The 22,917-nt window shown below is 35.5% G+C and overlaps 1 protein-coding gene across 2 annotated transcripts in view; it reads right to left on the reverse strand.

Annotated features, from left to right (window-relative positions):
- Window positions 1-487: 487 nt before the first annotated feature.
- The window catches only part of ago3a (argonaute RISC catalytic component 3a), a 41,222-nt gene continuing 18,792 nt past the window's right edge, over window positions 488-22,917 (reverse strand). Inside the window, exons 2-19 of one of the 2 annotated variants that reach the window (XM_084088969.1) lie at window positions 21,604-21,775; window positions 21,403-21,523; window positions 19,205-19,413; window positions 17,231-17,367; window positions 15,917-16,051; window positions 14,644-14,731; window positions 13,625-13,772; window positions 13,429-13,548; window positions 9,775-9,897; window positions 8,184-8,317; window positions 6,200-6,384; window positions 5,964-6,123; window positions 4,815-4,905; window positions 4,526-4,720; window positions 4,309-4,443; window positions 2,936-3,037; window positions 2,391-2,590; window positions 488-1,202 (exon numbers count right to left, since the gene is read on the reverse strand). In XM_084088969.1, coding sequence (XP_083945095.1) covers window positions 1,094-1,202; window positions 2,391-2,590; window positions 2,936-3,037; window positions 4,309-4,443; window positions 4,526-4,720; window positions 4,815-4,905; window positions 5,964-6,123; window positions 6,200-6,384; window positions 8,184-8,317; window positions 9,775-9,897; window positions 13,429-13,548; window positions 13,625-13,772; window positions 14,644-14,731; window positions 15,917-16,051; window positions 17,231-17,367; window positions 19,205-19,413; window positions 21,403-21,523; window positions 21,604-21,775 — 2,564 coding nt within the window. In that variant the 3' untranslated portion in view covers window positions 488-1,093. Of the gene's footprint in view, window positions 1,203-2,390; window positions 2,591-2,935; window positions 3,038-4,308; window positions 4,444-4,525; window positions 4,721-4,814; window positions 4,906-5,963; window positions 6,124-6,199; window positions 6,385-8,183; window positions 8,318-9,753; window positions 9,898-13,428; window positions 13,549-13,624; window positions 13,773-14,643; window positions 14,732-15,916; window positions 16,052-17,230; window positions 17,368-19,204; window positions 19,414-21,402; window positions 21,524-21,603; window positions 21,776-22,917 lie in introns of both variants that reach the window. The other variant, XM_084088968.1, reaches the window with a different exon arrangement.

Here is a 22,917-nt window from a genome sequence, read left to right on the forward strand (position 1 = left end):
GAAAATTGAACTATAAAAGTGCCAAACATGCACATCTCCACCTTAAAAACCAAGCGCAATGCTCATCACATGCTGCCCTTTTTCACCTCTACGGAGTCTTTGCACAGGAGGTATTCTCATCCCGCAAATGAATTATTGCACTAAACTATGATCTGTCACATAACACGGACTATGCATTTTAAATTGAGACAAAGTGCAGAAGGGAAGTGAACAAGACAAATCTGCGAGGAGCTGCGATTGATCGAGACAAATAAATATTGGAGGGAATTTAGGCGTAAAAAAAAAAAAAAACATATCAAAACATGATCACTTTGCATTGTAGTACATGAAAGCTCACAGGCCAGGTAGATATTACTGAGCGTAAAACGGGAACATTTGCTTTAAAATCAACGGTCAGTTTTCTGCCCCCCCCGGCGGGGTACGTCATAAAGGACTTTACGCTCGGCAATGGCACTTTTCTAACAATAAAAGCTTCTTTTTCTGTTTTAAAACGCTAACGCACGATTGGTTCTTCACGACTGACACTTTAACACGTAGTTAAGTCACCATTGGCTACAAAAATAATTGAGAGCGGGAGAAAAGTACATTGAGAAAAATTGCTAGTAAGAGCGTGTGACGCCTCTATCCCCAAAACTTTCTTTCTTCCCAACTCAGTCTTTCCATCAGCTTCCTTTCTAATCTCATTTTTGGGGGGGAAGGGGGAGGACAATAGGGGGAAAAGTGCTGTTAGAAAACGTTGAGGTACAAGGCGTGACGGGCAGGGAAAGTAATTAAACGGTACGTCTACAGACAGGAGGAGGAGCGGGGATATAAACGGGCTTCCCTTTTGGTTGTTCTCGAGGGTTTGGAGGGGATATGACAGAACGGCCTCAGTTGGCTGGTTTAATATTGCATAATAGTGCAGAGGTCCACGTGTGGAATTAAAGCAGGCTTTCCTCATCCTGCTGCACAGTGTCGGGGTGAGCCGTGCTTCCATCACCACAGAGATCGACCCTTCGGGACGCACAGGCTTTTGGGAGGTGTGACTGCGTGTGTATGTGGTTGTCGGGTTTGTGTGCATGACTAGTCAAACGTGGGCTTGGTGTGAGCTGGCTTAGGCAAAGTACATGGTCCTCAGGGTGTCGTGGTGAATCTGCACAGCTTTGGCCAGCGCTTGGGGATCCCGGCCGTTGCTCTGCCCGGAGACGTGGCTTCCCTCGGCACTGGAAATCAAAAGAGGGAGACTGTGTTACAGAAGGCAGTTCGCAGAACACAACACATAATGAACAAAATTCATTCAATCCTGCATTGTTTGCAAGGGGTTTCTGCAGGTTTTAAGAAGGTAAATATGACACTTTAAGGGAAACACAACATGTCTCTAAATGTAAACGTCTAAGGAGAAACATAATGAGTTGTATTAGCAACACTTCAGAGTTTAAAAATTCAAAATGAGATACAAAATGACGTTTTTTTTCCCTGTAAAATCGATCAAAATGAATTTTACATTTGCATCTCAAGTAAATGTATGGATATTTTATACCTTTGCATTGGGTAAAAGGACAAAAAAATACATGCAACATTTAATGCCATGACTTTTTTTAAGGCCTTAATTTGTGTAACGGCGAATTAAGACGTTTTTAAGACCCGCAGAAACACTGTTGCAATTTAGGGTGAAAACAAAAGTAAAATGTATTACAATCAAAAATGGCTTTTTAATTTTACTAGACAAAAATGCAATAAAAAAAAAGGCCACAAACTCTAATAATGAAAAAACAGACACTAAATGTGAGATAATAGTCACTGCTTTACTGAAAGACAGCAAATGTCTCTCAATGCCCGACTACAATGCTAATTACAGGGGCCATATTAATACCAAAAAAAAAACACCCATCACACACTAAAGTGCTACATTTAACTACATTCAATGCTACATTTGATTTAATTACATGGCAACAGTTAATTTTACTCAAATTAATGTTGTGCAACTGTAAGAGAAAATCTCTCACTGCTCTTTACTGAATATATTTAATTCGTACAAAGAAGAATATTCAGCGTTTTTTTTTTTTACATTTAATTATTCGGTTTCTGTAGTGTTTCCTACTTGGATAGCACAAAAATAAAAAAGCTTTCTGCATTTTCTTGTTTTGTTGCCAACTGTACATCTAACATCATATATATATATATATATATATATATATATATATATATATATATATATATATATATATATATATAAACATCACAAATGTTTGGAAATTACAGCCATAAAATCAGTTATTTTGATCGCAAAAAAATAAAACAAATCCTGGTGGGACTGGAGCAATATACTGAAAATTCACAATACAATGCATAATGTTTCTGCTATATCCCCAGTAACAGTGCAATGCTGAAACACTGGCACACACACACACCTGTCGTGTTCTTTGTCCACCAAGTGGTAGCGGGCACGGAAGGCCACCAGGTGGGCGTAGTAGGCTGGCGCAGGGATGGAGACGGAGCGGGTACAGCGCACGTACGTGTGGCACAACTGGTAAGTGAGCAGCTGGAACTCATCAGCAGTGAAGCAGTTGTCGTCCCACAGGACATGGTAGTGGGAGGGTCGGCTAGTGCCCTGAGACGAGAGGAAGAAGAGTCAAACTCGTGCCGAATGCCTTCAAAAACATCTTATACAATCCTGTAGTTTGATGATGTCTTTAAAACATCCTAGTGCAACAGCCCTGACAATTTAGAGTGACTTTTTTTGTGATAATTGTGTGACATTCAGCCTTTTTATATACAGACTGGATGCGTGTTCTGGATTACGTAACAGTTCTTTGACCTGATAAATCCAAAATCTGCGTGCAAAATCATTTGTCAAGTAAACAAGGAGCCATTTAATACGCAACACTAGACCAGAGGGCAGCTTAAAGACAGGGGGCGGTGGCATTTCAGGCTGTGAGAGTGTGTGTGTCTGTACCTGTATTCCAGCATGACTGCAGAGGTAAAAGTCAAACTCGTAGGGGTGCGTGATATCCGTGTCTACTGTCGTACCAGCAGGAATGTTTCCGCTGCGACCCACCTGTGCGGGAAATACACAGAGTCATTAAAAAACACAACATGTGCAGCCTTCAGGTTCGTCTCATAATCGCCCCTGAAGACAATTTACCAGATGGTAATCATTCCAGAGCTCTTAATAAACTCACAGGTTTTCTGTTGACTTGAATATAGTTATTAACTCATACTCGACAGATAAATCAACTTACCGATAAAAGCATTGTTTTAATAGTGTATCAAAATAAACATTTTAAAAATGTTTTTTTTTTAAAGCATTTTGAGACGCTCTGTTCTTGGTCTACTTGTGTTAAAGCAAGCATTCTTGTTATTGATATCGTTGACTAAAACTAAAATTTGTTAATTAAAAATAAAGCTGAATTTTTTTTTTTTTTTCACTTAGTTGCTAATGCTAAATTTTTTATTCAAATTTTAAGTTAAAGTACAATTTTTTTAAATAAGTTTAAGTACTAAACTTAAAAAACTATCACAAAAAAAAAAAAAAAAAAAACTTTTAGCTAAATAAAAAACAATGGTTATTATATTTAACTAAATCTAAAATATAAAAACATTTCCGTTACTTAAAAAATATTAAAATACTTAAACTTGTTTTGTTTTATTTTAGCTAGTTGATGAGGCAATATTTCTCATTTTTATTTTATAGTTTAACTTGTACTAAAATAACTAAAACAAAAATTTACAATAACTATATAGACATGATGTATGACAAAAACACAACAAAATTAATTAGTAAAATAGACTTTAACTGAAATTAAAATGAAAAAATATTTTTTTTAAAAACTAATAATCTCAATACAAAAATAAAAATACATTTAAAAAAGCACATAAACAAAAATGAAAACTGAAAAAAAATAAAAGCTAATTCAAACTATTAATAAATAGTATAATAACACACATAGTATATACACAATAACAATTTACACATTATTATTATTTTTATATTGTAGTGTTCTCTAATTATAACAAATTAAAATAACCGAAATATAGGCTATTACTGTTGGAAATGTATATATAAAAATGTTTTACACTACGTTACAATAATATTTATATCCTAAATTCTTAACTTTCAAGAGTTCAAACCCTCAAGCTTTTAAAATGTATTTAAATGTGTGTATATATATATATATATATATATAAAATACTAAAATAACACTAGTAAATATATGTCCTGTGTGTTGGCCACTGTCGCTGTCCCAGGCTGCAATTCACCATGTGTGTTCAGTGCAAGAACAACCTGCTGTTTAATGAAGTGGACAGCCAGAGATTGCTCAGTCTCACCCTCTCGTTGCGATCGGCACAGAAGAGGCGCGTGTGGTGCCGTTTCTGCACCACTATATACGTGATGCCGGGCTGGTACTCCTTCTCCAGACTGATACAGGCCTCTCGGATGGCCAGCAGCTCGTAGTACAACACCTGCGAGCAGAAAAAACACATTTTCAAACGAACATGAAACTAGTAATAGACCAATATGTCAGCAAGACAAATGAATCCACACCTGTCTAAACTGGCCCTCGGATACGCCGTCCCTGTAGAAGATGATTCTGGTGGGTTTGTAGCGAGTGGACTTGTAGAACTGAATGAGTAGCTCTCGCACCATAGAGGCCAAGTCCTGAATCACCTCCTGTCTGGGTCTCTGGACACGCACTGTGGCACAATACCTGCTGGGATGAGCGTCCATACTGCCCACAACCTACAGCAAAGTACATTTTATAGTGATTATGTTGCTCAGTTTTATAGTATATTTAATATATGTGTTACATCATCCAGCCTTAAGCTATACTGACTGCTGCAATGGATGGTTTCTTCCCATCTCCTGCTGGTGGATGTGTGACATCCGCCCCCAGAAAGATGACTGGCTGCTGGAACACCGAAGGCCTGAGAAACAGCACACATAAATGTTAACGAGTCCACCATATTGAACACCATCAGAAACCGGCCGTAAGCATGAATACTGCATTTGATAGTGTCTATAAATCAGCTGTCGGTCCTAGGCGGAGGAATAGCCTCCCCTTATCCTTGAGATCCCTGTCCTCTTTACATGAGTTTAAATTTAAGCTAAAGTTTTATCTTTTTGACCGGGCATTTCACTAAATCTCAATTATGGTGTGTTAATGGTTTATTTTGCTCCTTCTTTCATGTTTCCTGGACTTTTACCTTGTAAAGCACAGTGGTCAACTTCTGTTGTGTTTATTTGTGCTATATAAATAAAATGAAATGTAATATAGTCAATAAATTGTGGTTTCTTGATTTGATTTGATGACAAGCAAATAGTTAATTAAATGGAATGTAAAAGTAAACCAGTATTCCACCAAAATAAAAGCTAGAGGGTTTGAACATTTGGAAGGTAAAAATGTAAGATAAATATTAGTATAGTAACTTTTAGAGTGTATATATATTATATAAATAAAGTAATAGCCTTTATTTCTGTTTTATTTATTTTTTTATAATTAAAGATACAACTACTATATAATAATAATAATAATAAAGTTATAATAGTAATACATGTATTATTATTATTGTTGTTATATGTTAAAAAATATCTGACAAAATATTTGCAACAGTAATAGCCTATATTTCTGTCTTCATTTCATATAATTACATATAAAACTACTATATAATAATAATAAAAATGTATTGTTTTTGTTATTATATGTTATGAAATATCTAACAAAATAGTTGCACTTTTTTTTGCCAAGATACAGAAATCCTAAAAAAAAAAAAAAATTCAAAATAAAACACTTGTTAAAAAATTAATAATAAATATGTATCTGTTCACTTGCATGTCATGTGACCATTAACCATCATCTTTGATTTTATGTCAAAGGCTGACAAAAACATTTAGGAATAATTAGCAGCCTGTTTAAAAACAGCCAATGAGCAGAGCCGATTATGTTCTGTTAATCAAAATATGGCCGGGGAAGATGTTTACACACCGTTGATGCGGGACCAGGATGTTGTTGATGCCGCCGAGTTTGACGTTGATTTTGAGGCAGAGGTTGGAGAGCGTCTGAGGCGAGGTCTTCACCACGTTCTTCACCTGCACACACTGAGTGGCCATTCCTAGAAGAGTGTCTCCAACACGCTTCACTTCCGCTGCACAGATCAAGCGTGAGTTGGTTAGTCTGAAGGCATTTGGCGGGAGGTTCGGCACTGCGTGAGACGCTCTTACCGTAGACGGGTGTCTTTCCCGGCAGGATGACGATGATGAGCTGCAGTCCAGAGTAGGTGTTCTTCAGGTGCCGGAACATGGGCTCCACGCTGTCGGCTCCCTGTGCGTACTTACAGAAACACGGCTGACCCTGGATGGGCATCCCAGCATCCTTTGAGATCTTACGCAGTTGGTCGGTGAAACCCCTGTGGGGACAAACATAATTCAGACACTTCGAAGTATGGAAAGTACATACTGCACGATTAAAAGAAATAAAACCGAAAAATTATTGTTGTTTTTCTTAAATACTTGACTTTCTTATTTTACAGTGAAATATTACAATTGTAATATTTCTTATTTTGCTTTTATTTAGAAATGCTAATAATTTTATTTAATAATAATAATTGTATTATTATTATTATTACTACTTCTTAATTTATATTGATGTATAATCACATAATTTTGGCAAAATGTGCAGCCCCAAAAACAAACAGCAAGCCTGAAATCTGTTTTTAAAATCACTTTTTAAATTGCAATTTTTATCAGACAAATCGCAATTAGCAATTACAATAGAAATATTTCTTATTTAGTTTTTATTTAAGAATTTTTTACATTTTATTTATGGATAATTATAATAATAATAATAGATAAGAATTATTATTAGAAGTATTATAATTATTAACAATAACAAGAATTATTGCATTATTATTAAAATTATTTTTATTATTATTTTACAATCATCTGTAAAACAATTATCTGACTATTCATTGGATTATGAACAATAATAATTATAATTTTATAGCCATGTTGATATATAATCACAACATATTGGCCATTTTTTTATCGCATTGCAATCACAATATTTATCAGAAAATTCTTAATAGTTTCCCTTCCCACAAATCACAAAGCCCTTCGGTTGATGAAAAGGAATGCACTTTTAAACGTACAGTATGGAATTTTTTCTCCACTAGGGGTCGCTAACCTATTTACAATAACAAAGGCGTAGTTTGATGACGCAACACTTGCTAAGAATTATGGATCTTGTCGTCAACGTCAAGCCGACCGATCTAATAATGTTTATGGGTGACTGAATACATCAATGTTTTTATCATGACTGTAATATGAAGCAGTTCGGGATTGCTAAGAGACAGCTATCAGCTCCACAAGCGACGCGAGTCCCGCGGATATAAAAGGAATATGGACATTTCATTCTACCGAACTACACGCAGAATCACTACTCACAGGTCAGTTTATTAGACAAATTAAACTTGTGAGGTAACGCAGCGCTGTTTCACTTGGTCTAACATTACACTAGCACACTAAACTGCATTTGAATGTGTTGAAATGTATGTGTTAGTTTGTCTGTATGAGACTAGCAGTAAACTAGATCAACATTAGAATAACATACAGATCATATTCTGACATTTTATCATTGTTGAACTATATAACATTGATTAGTTTTATGTAAATGTGCTCACCTGTTTAATAAAGTACATGTAGGAGCGGTCGAAGTCTCGGACGTGGAGCTCTCGTTTATATACTGTCTATGGGAGCTCTCGGCATCTCGAAAACACCGCGCTGATATTGATTCTCGTTTTAGTTCTCCTTTTTTATCCAAAGTCTGCTTGCCATGGTCCATAATGTTTGAACGAAACAACAACAGCGTGCAGATAGACATTGCGAACTACAGTGGTCCACGTCTGTCGTCTTGGTTACTATCAGAGGGCTCTGGTTCATAGCTCTGGTTGCTATGGCAGCACGAGCGGAAACCAGGGACAACGCGGGTATGACGCCATTGACTGCGACAAAACGGAAATAAAGAAACGTGCCGTGTCTTCGAATTAAATTAAAATTTCTCCTGGTTTGAAAGTTGTTGGAAACAGTCGGGATAATGTAAGTAAACAACTAAAAATATATATATAACATAGATATAGTGATTTTTGCTATTTTTAAAGCAAAAAAGTTACATATTGTGCCTTTAAGTCAGTATGGCGTGGGGTCTTACTTGAGAATCTCTTCTCTGCACTGTCTCTGCGTGGCGAAGCAGGCGATGGCCCACATCTTGATCTCCACCCCGGTGTGAAACTGTTTCCCTCTCATGTCCCAAACTCCATGACTGGGTGTGGCCACAGTGCGATTCTGCAACGACAGCTCAAGGTTGATCTGCTGCACAAGACGTGTGTGAGCAAAAACACAGGGCACACAGATATACCACTGATACTGGAACTGAACATGACTGGAACACATGAATAAATCATTACTAGACTGAACTGGAGGAAAAATACAATTAAAAGTTAACTTTACAAGTACATTTCACAAAACAGGCCTGCACATAGGGAAGAACGGAGGCAATTATAACACATAAACAAAATTATTCAATCATGCTAGTAAAGCTAGTAAGATGACACATATTGAGCACATGATCACTAGATTTATATACATTTTCTTTAAATAAAAAAAATCTGTAAATATGAATATTGTAAGTTTCAGTCAATCAGTATTGCAGTTTGTAGTCAAATTCATTAACTGCACACACAGATTTCTAGAAATCTGTTCCTACAGAATCATTAGGGGTCACTTTCACACTTAAGCTAGTTAACCCTGGGTCATTCTAAACCCCGGGTTAACGGAATCTGGGTTAATGAGTTATCTTGCTTCACGTTTCATATTGCTCATAATTCACCTGGTGTTGACAATTAATCCTGAGTATTTATGAGATGACTTTTCACACTGCACATTTCTAAACCCTGGGTTTAAGTCCTTGTCGCTGATTGGGCAAACGCAGAACATGATATGTTCACATAAAGGCTTTAGCGTTGCGCATACTGATATTATATATTGCCGACTGTACTATCAAGTTTATCCTTAAAATCTGGGTTTAGAACGATGATAACCCTGAGTTAAGCACAGTGTGAAAAGCCCCATTGAAGCCCCTAAACATTATATAATTGTAATTCTGATCAAATATATTTGTAACTTAGAAAACGGTCACTTATTTTACAAAAAAATTATAATATATAAATAATAAAATAATTGTGATTCGACCTTAGGTTTATTAATTAGCCATAATTTCAGACTAAAAAAAAAAAAAAAGTCAAGGTTATTTTTGTTTGTTTTTTGGGATGTCCAGTATTTTTTCTTCTTCTGCCGTCTAAAGTAACGTTCAATGCAATGCAAGTAACTTTCTGCCAAATGCATAAATGTAAAAGTTACATAAAAGTGTTAAAAATGCCTCCAACCACTTTTACATCATAAGTTACCATTGCCTCCGATCTCCTGTCATCTTAAAAAAAGCATGTAATTGTACAAAAATCACACAAAACCATAATTCATTCTCAGACTATATAGACAGCCAAACTGAACTGACTCAAAGACATCAATAAACATTCTTTCGTTCACTCATTTATCTAAAACAACAAGAAAAATCACAGCAAGCTTGTTTACTTTAGGAGTTATTGCACACTTCACACATCACAGCATCAGTGATTAGGAGCTGTTAGTTCCTCCAGGAGAGGCTATTCACTCATTCAGACAGACAGACACAGAGAGATGTGGGTGATTGAAAAGAAGGGTACCATAAAGTGCTCTGTGCTCACCCTGCCCCCGTACTGCAGCATGGGCGCAGGCAACACGCGCCCCGTCACATGGGCCATCTCGTCTCGCACCTTGAACTGAAACTCCTGAACAAAAGGGTCTGCCTCATAGTTAGCACTGCGCACCTGGAAACACACAGATAAAGATCATTAAGGCCTGAAAAATAAATTAAAATTATTTTTTTTCTGTAGTTAATATTTAATTTGCTCTCAAATACTTTGTTTTAAATATGTGATGCATTCGGTTAGTTTTAATGCATCTAAATAAAACAACTTCACTTAGAAATGCATGAAATTATGGAAGTAAAATATGTTTTATGTTGCCTGTAATGTTACAGCCGTTCTCCAGTACAATAATGCTAGTGCCAATATTACGCAATTCTTACATTTCTTACATCCAATTAGTAACAATTAGTTACGAAAGTTATAACAACAGTAAAACAGATTTACCTTAACAGGCACCAAATAATTAGGTTTATATTTAGCACGATTAGCAAGGTTGTTATTGTTAAATAAAAAATTTGCTAATTGTTTTTAAAGCAGAAATAAAATAAGATACAAATATTACTTTAAAAACTTAAACTTTGAAAATGCTGCCTTGGCAACTTACTAAAATAAAATAAGTTACTAAAATTGCAAAAACTTAAAAATAAAAATAAATTCAAGCTTAACAGAAATACAAAAACTAATAAAAATGACACAGGCAAAAACTTACTAAAACTGAAAATATACAAATAAAAGCTAATTTAAAATGTACTATAATAATATATAAATAATACTAAAACATCACTGTCTATTAGGGGTGCGCCAAAATATCGATATGGCGATATCTCGCGATATTTACTCCCACGATCGATTCTCGATGCGCTCTTGCCAAGTATCGATCTTAAAAGCCGTTAGGGCGGGCGTATACGGTGCGAGTTCAGACACTCGGGAGGTCGTGAGATATTGCACACGTTGCGAGTCAGTTTAACTGATAATCGCGTCAAAGCAGCTGGTACACGGCACGACTGTCCTGCATGAATTTTATCCCGAGCCGGCAGCAATCACGTGGGCTTTCGCGATAAACACAGAGACCGTCATGTTGCATGCATGCAGGCAAAGCTTCAGATAGAAAAATGACATAAATGTGTGTGCAAATGATTTGTTGAAAAGCAGAGAACAGTAGCCATTCCTTTCAACATAAAAACTTGTGAGAGAGAGAGAAAGAGAGAGAGAGAGAGAGAGAGAGAGAGAGAGAGAGAGAGAGAGAGAGAGAGAGAGAGAAAAGTGTGCGTGTGTGTGTGTGTGTGTGACAGTGTATGCGCACGCTGTATGGTTGCTGCCACTGAGGTATGGCCCCATCGACGTGGTTGTGTATGATTTGGCAATAGGGGACAGCTGGTGAAAATCGGGCCGACTCCCCGAATTTTTTTAACGTTTAAAAATTATCGGGAGGTCGGGAGGTGCTCGTAACGTGCTCGGCTCGGCTTGTAATTCCTCTCACACGCTGCGAGCCGTGACCATGCGAGCATCACCGATTCCACTCGATTTCTCCCGAGTGAAAAAAATAATCTGCAGCAAAACAAAAATAGTGTCTGTGACTGTTTTGTTGCAACTGATAAGACACAAGTTGTTTTTGTTATTGTTTCATCCAAAAAAATAAATGGAGATTCATTTTCCTAATAAAAAAAAAAATCTTTTTATTTCTTAAAACATGATATATTTTGAGTTATTACTGATAATATATCGATTATCGCAGTATCGCCATATCGTGATATTATCGGTATCGTGAACAATGTATCGCGTATCGTATCGTGAAGTACCCAGTGATTCCCAGCCCTACTGTCTATTAGTCCTAAAATCAATCAATTTTAAAACATAACTAGTTTTATCATATATACACATACATATACACACACACACACACATATATATATGTATATGTATATGTATATGTATATGTATATGTATATATATGTATATATATGTATATATATATATATATATATATATATATATATATATATATATATATGTGTGTATGTATGTATGTATGTATGTATGTATGTATATATATATATATATATATATATATATATATATATATATATGTATATAATATATTTGGATATGGTATCAATTTAGTGTGAATAAATGGTAAAACTGCATCTTAAATTACCCAGAATTCAGATTATATTAGATTTGAAATGAAGAACCTTTCACTGACTGAACACACAGGGCGTTTGTCAGAAACATTTCTTGCTACGAGCTGATAAATCCCAGCTCAGATCCTGCTGTACTTCGGAGTGTGAAAATACTCTCAACCGTGGTATTTTTAGCGCTGTCTCAAAGCTAGACTTTTTCATTTGGGACATTTCATTGGCCTCGTCAGTTGCATTCCACCCACGCGGTCTCTCCGCTCTTGTTTGGAGATCTAAATGAGAAATCAACCACGGCAACACGCAGTCAGCTGCTCGGATTCAGCGCCTGATTGGCTGTCATTTTAATAAGGTATAAAGAGCAGCAGTGCTTCATTTACACGTTAGCAGCTCAAACCCGACGGTAGCGGCAGCAGGCAGACTGTAAATCTGCAGGGACTGAGGTAAAGAGTTCAGAACACAGCTAATCAGCTCGCTATGAACTCGCTGACCTCCATTAATGCAGACAGCAACCTGACTTCATTCAGATCCACCACACGGACACGGCTTTAATACACTGCTGGAAGATCTTACGTGATCCTCAGAAGTGTGCATCTGGATTATTATGCAACCAAATTATGAGCACATCTGGATTATTATAGTTACCTAAAACTGTAAAAAGAATTGCTACTTGAGACAAATTTAACTTGTTTTATTTCAGCTAGTTGCCATGGCAACATTTCAACATTTCATTTAGTTTAACTTCAGGGTCTCTACACGTTTTCCATTTCAAAATTCCATACTTTTCCAAACTTCTCTGCGGATTTTTCAGACCATACGCATTTAACTTTTGATAAATGGTTTTAAAATGAAACTTAACATGCATGTTACATTCTGACTATGTATGCTATTATGTTGCCAAATAATTTACAGAATGTATATAGGTACTGTAGCTGATACGAATCAATTTACACCAAACCCAGACACGCTCAGTGCTTTTTATTAAATCTATAAAGTTAAAATACAGGATTATGTTTGATGCACTTTTTAAAAAATATTTAAAAATTTATATTATACATTTTAAAATTATATAGTGTTTGATCATTTTTTTTTATTATTATTTAGAAGATATTATTTTCATTATTTTCATTTTAATGTTTGCTATACTAAAAATTTACTGCTAAAATAATTTATTATTATTAAAGTCCTAACCCATATAGCATTATTTTCAGTATGATTCAGTATTTTAGTCTATAAACACTCGCACAGTGCAAATCTGACTAAATGGAAATGACTAAAAATCTAATTCCATAATGTGTAGGAACCCTTTAACTTTATGATAACTAAAACTAAAATAAAAACTATATAGACATTTAAAAAAAAAGTCAAAAAACAACAAATTTACTAAAACTTTAACTAAAAAAAAAAAAAAAAAAAAAAAAAAAAAAAAAAAAGGAAAATATAAAAACTATTTCAAAATATTAAAAACTATATAGTCTCTCAATGACACTAAAATAATGACTTTAAAGGCACTCACCAGTCTGCTGATCTCCTCCTGTCGGTCTGGTGCTGATCTCGCTGTGGCTTTGATCATGGTGGAGGTTTGATTATCTGTCAGTTTCTTGATGCACCGCTGCCCTGCTACAATGTTGCACACCTACGAGAACAGCAGAGCGTATAAGAACAGAGACTGTGGTCTATGTCCATCACAGCGTGAGGATGACAGGACTCACCTCCAGGGGCAGGTAGGTGTGTTTCTGCTCCTGGCCCACCTGTAGACAGGGCAGGTGCGGGTATTTGAGCTGCAGGTTGTACTTTTCTCTGAAATACTGAGCTACTGTTCGTTCTACAGTTTGGCCATTCTCCAACTGCAAAGGGAACCTGGAAGAAATCAGGAAACTTGATCAAACAACACACCACCACTAGAGGGCATCAAAAACCAGAGCTAAACTGCTTCCCTCAGTCCAAACATTTGGGCTATGTTTGGAACAACATGCAACTTTTACTATTTCTGCAGTGCATAATGTGTGAAGTGTGCAAATATCCTGCATGCAATGTGATGAGGTTGTGTGGCAACAATGCAATATACATGACAATGCAGTTTTACATACTACACTATTTTTCTTGTAATTATTATAATACTTAATAGTATTACAGTAATAAGAATCATCATTTAAAATATAAGGACCTGTAAAAACAAAATGCTTTAATAATAATTATGAGGAAAATGTAATAGTCAAGAAAAAAATTCAAACCATTTTAATGGCACAAAACTTCATTTTATTTTATTTATTAAAATAAATAAAATAGATAATTAAATTAAGATATATAATGGATGGAAGATATATAAACAGACGGATGGATGTATAGACAGATGGATGGATGAATAGGTGAATAGATGGATGGATAAATAGATGGATGGATGGATGTATAGACGGATGGATGGATGGATGGATGTATAGACGGATGGATGGATGAGTAGGTGAATAGATGGATGGATAAATAGATGGATGGATGGATGTATAGACGGATGGATGGATGGATGGATGTATAGACGGATGGATGGATGGATGAATAGACGGATGGATGGATGGATGTATAGACGGATGGATGGATGAATGGATGGATAGGTGAACAGATGGATGGATAGGTGAATAGATGGATGGATAAATAGATAAATAGATGGATAGATTTCTTTGTCCTAAAACGTATCGCAATAACACGCTTCAGTTCCGGCGGCGGTTTGACTAACGTTTGGTGGCTGGCGGGGCGGCGGGTCACATTGCAGACCCGGTACTTCCTCCGCATGGTTCCGCAGTGGGTCACCTCCACTTTCAGACCTGCACAGAAACCAACCAATGAGAAAGAGACAAGCACATACAGGGGGTTGGACAATGAAACTGAAAAAGCTGGAGGTTTCACTCCTATATATGCGCGGCCTGATCGTAAGAGGAGAGTGTGAAGGATGAATTAGCAGAGCAATAGCACAGCTGTACATAAACTACTGCAATCCACACAACATAATTGGAGACATATGAGAGTTCAAAAGAGGACAAATTGTTGGTGCACGTCTCGCTTGCTCATCTGTGACCAAGTCTTTGTGGTGTATCGAGAGCTATGGTATGCTGGGTAATGGTGCAAGACGAACCACATCCAACAGGAGTAACTGTCGACGGAAGAGGAAGCTGTCTGAAAGAGATGTCCAGGTAATCAAAAACAAAACCACAGCTGCCCAACTCACTGCAGAATTAGATGCACACCTCGACTCTCCTGTTTCCACCAAAACTCTTCGTCAGGAGTTCACGGTCGGGCTGCTATAGCCAAACGCTTGGTCATTCGTGCCAATGCCAAATGCTGGTTTCATTGGTGCCAACAGTGCAAATCTTGGGCTGTGGACAATGTGAAACACGTATCATTTTCTGATGAGTCTTTCCCACATCCGTGTGAGTTTCGGCGTGGAGAAACCCAAAAGAGGCTGAACACCCGGACTGTCGCTGCCCAGAGTTAAGCCAGCGGAGGATCATTGATGGTTTGAGCTGCAATATCATGACAATCCTGACTGTGCTTGATAGACGCGTCACTGCCAAGGACTACCGAACCATTCTGGAGGACCATGTGCCCTGTATCAGCATGATAATGCACCAATACACCGCAAGACTGGAGACCGAATGGTTTGATGAACATGAAAGTGAAGTTAAACATCTCCCATGGCCTGCACAGTCACCAGATCTGAACATTATTGAGCCACTTTGGGATGTTTTGGAGGAGCAATTCAGAAAACGTTTTCCTCCAGCATCATCACATAGTGACCTGGCCACTGTTCTGAAAGAGAAATGGCTCAAAATCCCTCTGGCCACTGTGAAGGACTTGTATCTGTCATTCCCAAGACGAATTGCTGCTGCATTGGCCGCAAAAGGAGGCCCTAGACCATACTAATAAATTATTGTGGACTAAAACCAGGTGTTTCAGTTTCATTGTCCAACCCCTACACACAAACACACAGGAACACACAGGGGAACACGTACCTTTGATTTCTTTGGTGAATTTGACTCTGTGGGAGTCTGTGAGGGGGCGAGGCTGCTCATCGATGTTGTGGATGTCCAGTACCTCACACATGAACTGAATAACTGGCTGTGCTTTGTAGAAAGCCGTGGCTGACACTGCGAGACAAAAGAGATGAAAACTGATGAAAACGCAGTTCAAATCATCATTTAGAAGAGGTCATGAGGAATCCATCCTCTGCAGTAAAAAAATACAAATGTTCAGTGATGTAGAAGCATTGAGGGAAAATTATATATATATATATAAAAATCTTTTTCCCTGGAAATATTAGAAAATCAAGTTGTAACAAAGAGGAGAAGTGGCTTGTTTTTTGTCAGTGATCGCTATTGCAGGGCTTTATGCCAAGTGACTGCTTATGATCTACTTGATGAATTATGACAATATTTACTTTATGGTGTTTGTACTGTAATATGTTTCAGATGGTTGCAAGAGTGCATATTTTATCCACCGCTTCTTTTTGACTGAGCAACTTGATGTAAAGACATTTCAAGATAAGAAGTCCTGGTTTATGATGAGCTTGTTTAAAATTAAAATTTCCAAATGTAATTTTTTTTTCTTTCTGGTTATTATTCGTATTTCGGTTATATAAGAAATTGTACCTGGCATTTAATTCAATGCTTTAAATTAAATCATTTTACTTGTAAATATCTCCTCGTATCCCTTGATTTAATAAATTTCACTGCACCCCTAAAGTTCTTTAAACACGCCTAAAATGTTAAAATTAGGAGCACATGTGCTCCCTGGGAAAAAAGTAAGCGTAAAGCCCTGTATTGGGTGTTTAGCTATAGGTTATCTATATGGTTTTTCCAATTTGACTTCACTAAACTTTAAGCGTACTAAAATATCTGATCCGGTTAAGATGTCGCTCTTTATTAGTCCTGTGAGAAAACAAACACAAATGTTAAAGTGAACTCAAAGCCGGTCTTTCGCGCTCTTTCTGAGCCCATTCACTCCATTATAAGCGTTACAATGAGCCAGTGAAAGGAGAGACGATTTCAGACGGTTAGACTTTTCCCTGCCCTTTAGTGGAGAGGGGGAGGAGTAGGCCATGCAATTGACTTATGGGAGACTGAGAGAGCGGGAAAACATGCAGACGGAGAGACACAGAACTGGTGAACTTGGAGAGAGAGAGAAAGAGGGACTCATTTAACGCCCCCCTTCAATCAAACAAACCCCCACCCGCCATCTTTCATCCCCAGGGCAACAGTGTGAACAGTTCCCACACTCTGTGCTAACACACATGCTAAGCCTCGTCAGGAAACTCAAAGGATGCACACCGTCGATGTTGAGCATCATCTTCCACATGGCTGGCCGAACAGACTGGTGGAAGCCGAACCACACCTCCCTGCCTCCACCCAGAGGATGGTCGTAACCCTCCGGAGCAGAGAAGAACGAGCGGCCCACGGGTGTGTACCTGAGAGAAACAATCACAGAATGTTATATACTTCATGTATACACTAAACCCAGCAGTTCAGAAAGTTATAGTGAAGAAAACGTTCAAGACGGCATGAAATCAAAACTGACTCTATTTGTTTTCTTAGTTAATGCTTAAATGTTACTGTGAAAGATTTATTTATATATATATATATATATACAGTACCAGTCAAAAGTTTGGAAACAGTACTATTTTTAATGTTTTTGAAAGAAGTCTCTTATGCTCATCAAGCCTGCAGTTAAAAAAACTAAAAACTAAAAAAAACAGTAATATTATGAAATATTATAACAATTTAAAATAATGGTTCTCTTTTTTAATATACTTTAAAATGTAATTTATTTTTGTGATGCAAAGCTGAATTTTCATCAGCAAGTACTCCAGTCTTTGGTGTCTTATGATCCTTCAGAAATCATTCTAATATGATGATTTGATACTCAGTTATTATCAATGATGGAAACAGTTTTGCTGTTTAATATATTTTTTTGGAATACTTTTTTCAGGATTCATTTATGAGTAAAACATTAACAGCATTTATTCATAAAAACAGCATTTATTCAAAATAAAAACATTTCTAACAATATAAATCGTTACCATCACCTTTTATCAATTTAATGCATCCTTGTTGAATTAAAGTACTAATTTCTTTAAAAAAAAATAGTTATTGTTCCCAAACTTTTGAACGGTAGTGTATATTGTTACAAAAGATTTCTATTCTAAATAAATACAGTTCTTTTTAACTTTTTATTCATCAAATAATCCTGAAAAAAGTATCTCAGGTTATAAAAAAAATATTAAGCAGCACAACTGTTTCCAACATTGATCATAAATCAGCATATTAGAATGATTTCTGAAGGATCATAAGACACCAAAGACTGGAGTACTTGCTGATGAAAATTCAGCTTTGCATCACAAAAATAAATTGCATTTTAAAGTATATTAAAAAAGAGAACCATTATTTTAAATTGTAATAATATTTCATAATATTACTGTTTTTTTTTTGTTTTTTTTTACTGCAGGCTTGATGAGCATAAGAGACTTCTTTCAAAAACATTAAAAATAGTACTGTTTCCAAACTTTTGACTGGTACTGTATGTATATATATATATATATATATATATATATTTTTTTTTTTTGTGACTAATCTTTAATAAAAATGTCATTACTTGATTTTCCTGTGATATGTTCAAGTCCTTGTAATCAACAACCAACAGATAAAATCAAGAAGACCCAGCCGTTTCACTAGATATTACACTACCGTTCAAAAGTGGTCTATCTTATGAGAAAAATAAACTTGGGAAAAATGCAGTAATATCATGAAATGTAGTTTATTCCTGTGATCCGCATCATTTCTCCAGTCTTCAGTGTCACATGATCCTTCTGAAATCATTCTAATATGATGATTTGCTGCTTGAGAAACATTTCTTCTTATTATCGATGTTGATAACAGTACAGCTTAATTTTTGAATGAATAGTAAGATCAAATAAACAGCATTTTTTGAAACATAAATCTTTTGTAACACTGTAAAATGTCTTTATTGTCACTTTTGATACCGTAAAGTCGATCACAACCTTTATCACTTTGATCACAACCAATTTTAAGCATCTCTTGTTTGCAGAATCCACTTGCTTATTTGCAACTTGATATTTTGATATCTAATGCATTGCCATATGCAAACTGTGTTCAAATAGCTCCGGGGTCACAGTTTAACAATAAAATATATTTTATGAACTATAAGGTGTGTAGGCGTGTCAGGGCGACCAGCTAATGTTTATCTGTGTGTGAGACATTCTGAGATATGGCTGCACGTGCACTCACTTCATGGAGGGTAGATGGCGTAGAACCACATCCACAGCGTGAACTGGGTTGGTGCTGATTGGCTTGTCCAGCTCCAAGGGCTCTGACATACTGCGACCAGTGAGTACCTCGTGCAACAGGTGCCAGCTCACCAGGGACACAAACTTAATACTGACTTTAAAGGGTCGGTCCTTGCCTCCTTCCCCTGGCAGCGTGACATCCAGATCCACCTGTGGACACATAACAAGTAGTAATGCAACAACACTTTTTTTTTTATATATATATATATATATATATATATATATATATATATATACAGTACCAGTCAAAAGTTTGGAAACACTACTATTTTTAATGCTTTTGAAAGAAGTCTCTTATGCTCATCAAGCCTGCAGTTAAAAACAAAAAAAAACAAAAAAAACAGTAATATTATGAAATATTATTACAATTTAAAATAATGGTTCTCTTTTTTAATATACTTTAAAATGTAATTTATTTTTGTGATGCAAAGCTGAATTTTCATCAGCAAGTACTCCAGTCTTTGGTGTCTTATGATCCTTCAGAAATCATTCTAATATGATGATTTATGATCAATGTTGGAAACAGTTGTGCTGCTTAATATTTTTTTATAACCTGAGATACTTTTTTCAGGATTATTTGATGAATAAAAAGTTAAAAAGAACTGTATTTATTTAGAATAGAAATCTTTTGTAACAATATACACTACCGTTCAAAAGTTTGGGAACAATAACTATTTTTTTTTAAAGAAATTAGTACTTTAATTCAACAAGAATGCGTTAAATTGATAAAAGGTGATGGTAACGATTTATATTGTTAGAAATGTTTTTATTTTGAATAAATGCTGTTTTTATGAATAAATGCTGTTAATGTTTTACTCATCAATGAATCCTGAAAAAAGTATTCCAAAAAAATATATTAAACAGCACAACTGTTTCCATCATTGATAATAACTGAGCATCAAATCATCATATTAGAATGATTTCTGAAGGATCATAAGACACCAAAGACTGGAGTACTTGCTGATGAAAATTCAGCTTTGCATCACAAAAATAAATTACATTTTAAAGTATATTAAAAAAGAGAACCATTATTTTAAATTGTAATAATATTTCATAATATTACTGTTTTTTTGTTGTTTTTAACTGCAGGCTTGATGAGCATAAGAGACTTCTTGCAAAAGCATTAAAAATAGTAGTGTTTCCAAACTTTTGACTGGTACTGTATATATATATATATATATATATATATATATATATATATATATATATATATATATATATATATATATATATAAAAGTAGGAGTGCACAATTTGGCCCAAATTTTGTGATTCTATATAAATATGACCATAAAATAATAATAATAATCAGCAGTAGTAGTAGTATAAATAAAATTACAGTAAAATTTCACTGTAAAAACAAAAAAAATTAAAACTAATATGATTTTATTTTACATTACAACAGTAAAATTACAATACTAATATTTATTGCTTGATAATTGTTTATGGCAATTTCTTCATTTTCAAACGTTAAACCATCAAATTTTTATTTTGATGGAAAACCCCTTTAAAGGGATAGTTCACCCAAAAATGAAAATGATCCCATAATTTACTCACCCTCAAGCCATCCTAGGTGTATATGAGTTTCTTCTTTCAGCCGAACACAATCAAAGTTATATTAAAAAAAAATCCAGGCTCTTCCCAGCTTTAATATGGGAGTGAATAGTACCTGAGATTTTGAAGCCCAAAAAAGCACATCCATCCATCATAAAAGTAATCCATACAGCTCCATATTTATAACTTTATAAACTATAATCTCTGGCTTCCGGTAACGGCCGTACGCAAGTCGAAATCTGGCGGAAAAGTGACCTCTGACCCGACACCTAGGATGGCTTGGGATCATTTTCATTTTTGGGTGAACTAACTTTTAAAGCTTCTCTTATGTTGATAAGTGCTTCTCATCACAAGTTTGGGAAGATGGTTGACTAGATCAGAGATGGATAATCACCCTAAGCCAAGCCATATCAAGATTTCGGTTTCATTTTGATTAATCATCCAGCCCTAGAATATCATGATGATTTTAATGTGCACATTTCCTACAGAACATGTCATTGAATAACTGGTGCATCCAAACAGAGTGCACCCATGATGCCTAAATGGGTCGCTCACTATGCTTTTGAACAGAGCGTGTGTTTCTTTACCCCAGCTGGCGCCACAGGTAGTGGGTTGGCGGTGTAGAGACTTTTCTTCCCATCATAAACTGGCCTTCGATCCCCAAAGATGGTGACCTTAAAGTGCTGCACCATGGAGTCCACAACCTCCCTGCAGAGACAACATCACTCATCAGGAGGGCGTCCACAAGAGCCAGTCATAAACTTTGAGTAATCCCTTAAACATCCTACCTGTTCACACGGCGTGGACACTTCTCAGGCTTGATGTCCACCTCATACAGGTAGACGTCCATCTTGGGGATCTCCACCTGGAAGCAGTTGGCCAGCAGCTTGATGGGTTTCCCCATGGTGCCATAGCCGGGCCTCCGTGGCACGGAGAACAGGGACTGGGCCCCAACGGCTCCTGGAGTGAGGAGGACAGAATTTAAGAAGACTTTAACATAACTGGCCAGGCGAGGTGGATATGTCCTCAATCAAGAACAGCTTTCAAAACAACAACGCAAAATAAAAATCCAAAAGAAATCCAAAAAAGCCAAATCCCACCCATCATATAATGAACAAATGCATCAACAATTCAAGCGTCTGATGCAACACACGTTCAGCTGATGGACACACCGTTTCTATTTTTGTTTGCATTGCTACTTCAACTGGTCTTTAATAAAATCATTAGAAATTATCATAAATAAATACTAAATACTTAAATATTCAATATATATTATTAAATATAATATAAATAGCATGTGTGTGTGAATTTACTTTTTAAATTAAATAGTTAAATAATAATTCAATAATAAATAAATGTAACAATAATACTAATAGTAATAAAAAAATATTATACATTTTAAATAATAATGATATTATTAAATAGGGGTGCTCCGATCAGGATTTTTGGGGCCGATCACCGATCCCCGATTGCTGGACGCTGTATCACCCGATACCAATAAATAAATACTAAATATTTAAATATTCAATATAAATTAGTAAATATAATATAAATGTGTGTGAATTGACTTTTTAAATTAAATTTAAATAGTTGAATAATTGTATTTGTTATATATTTAAATAATAATAAGTTTAATAATAATTCAATAATAAATACATTTAACAATACTAATAGTAATAATAATAATAATTATAATTATTATTATTATTATTATTATTATTATTATTATTATATATTTTCAGTAAATTATATTAAAAAAATTATAAAAATAGAAGTAGTAAAAACAATACCAATTCAAATATTTTAATACTGATTACAATAATAATAATAATAATAATAATAATAATAATAATAATAATAATAATAATGACAATTTGTATTATTACAATAATATCAACAACAATAATATATTTTCAAAGCTAGCTTGTAATGGCAAAAAGATGCTGAATCAAATCACATTCTATGTTAAAATAAGGTCTCAAAACAATGAGTAAGAGATAAATTATGTTGATTTATGGACCGACTACAGTCAGTTCAAGCCAGTTACATCATCGCTCAGCTCTCGAGTGAATGGAAACGTTCGTTTGTGAGTTTCACAGTTC

Source organism: Abramis brama, assembly GCF_963993115.1.
Source record: "Abramis brama genome assembly, chromosome: 17".
NCBI lineage: Eukaryota > Metazoa > Chordata > Actinopteri > Cypriniformes > Leuciscidae > Abramis > Abramis brama.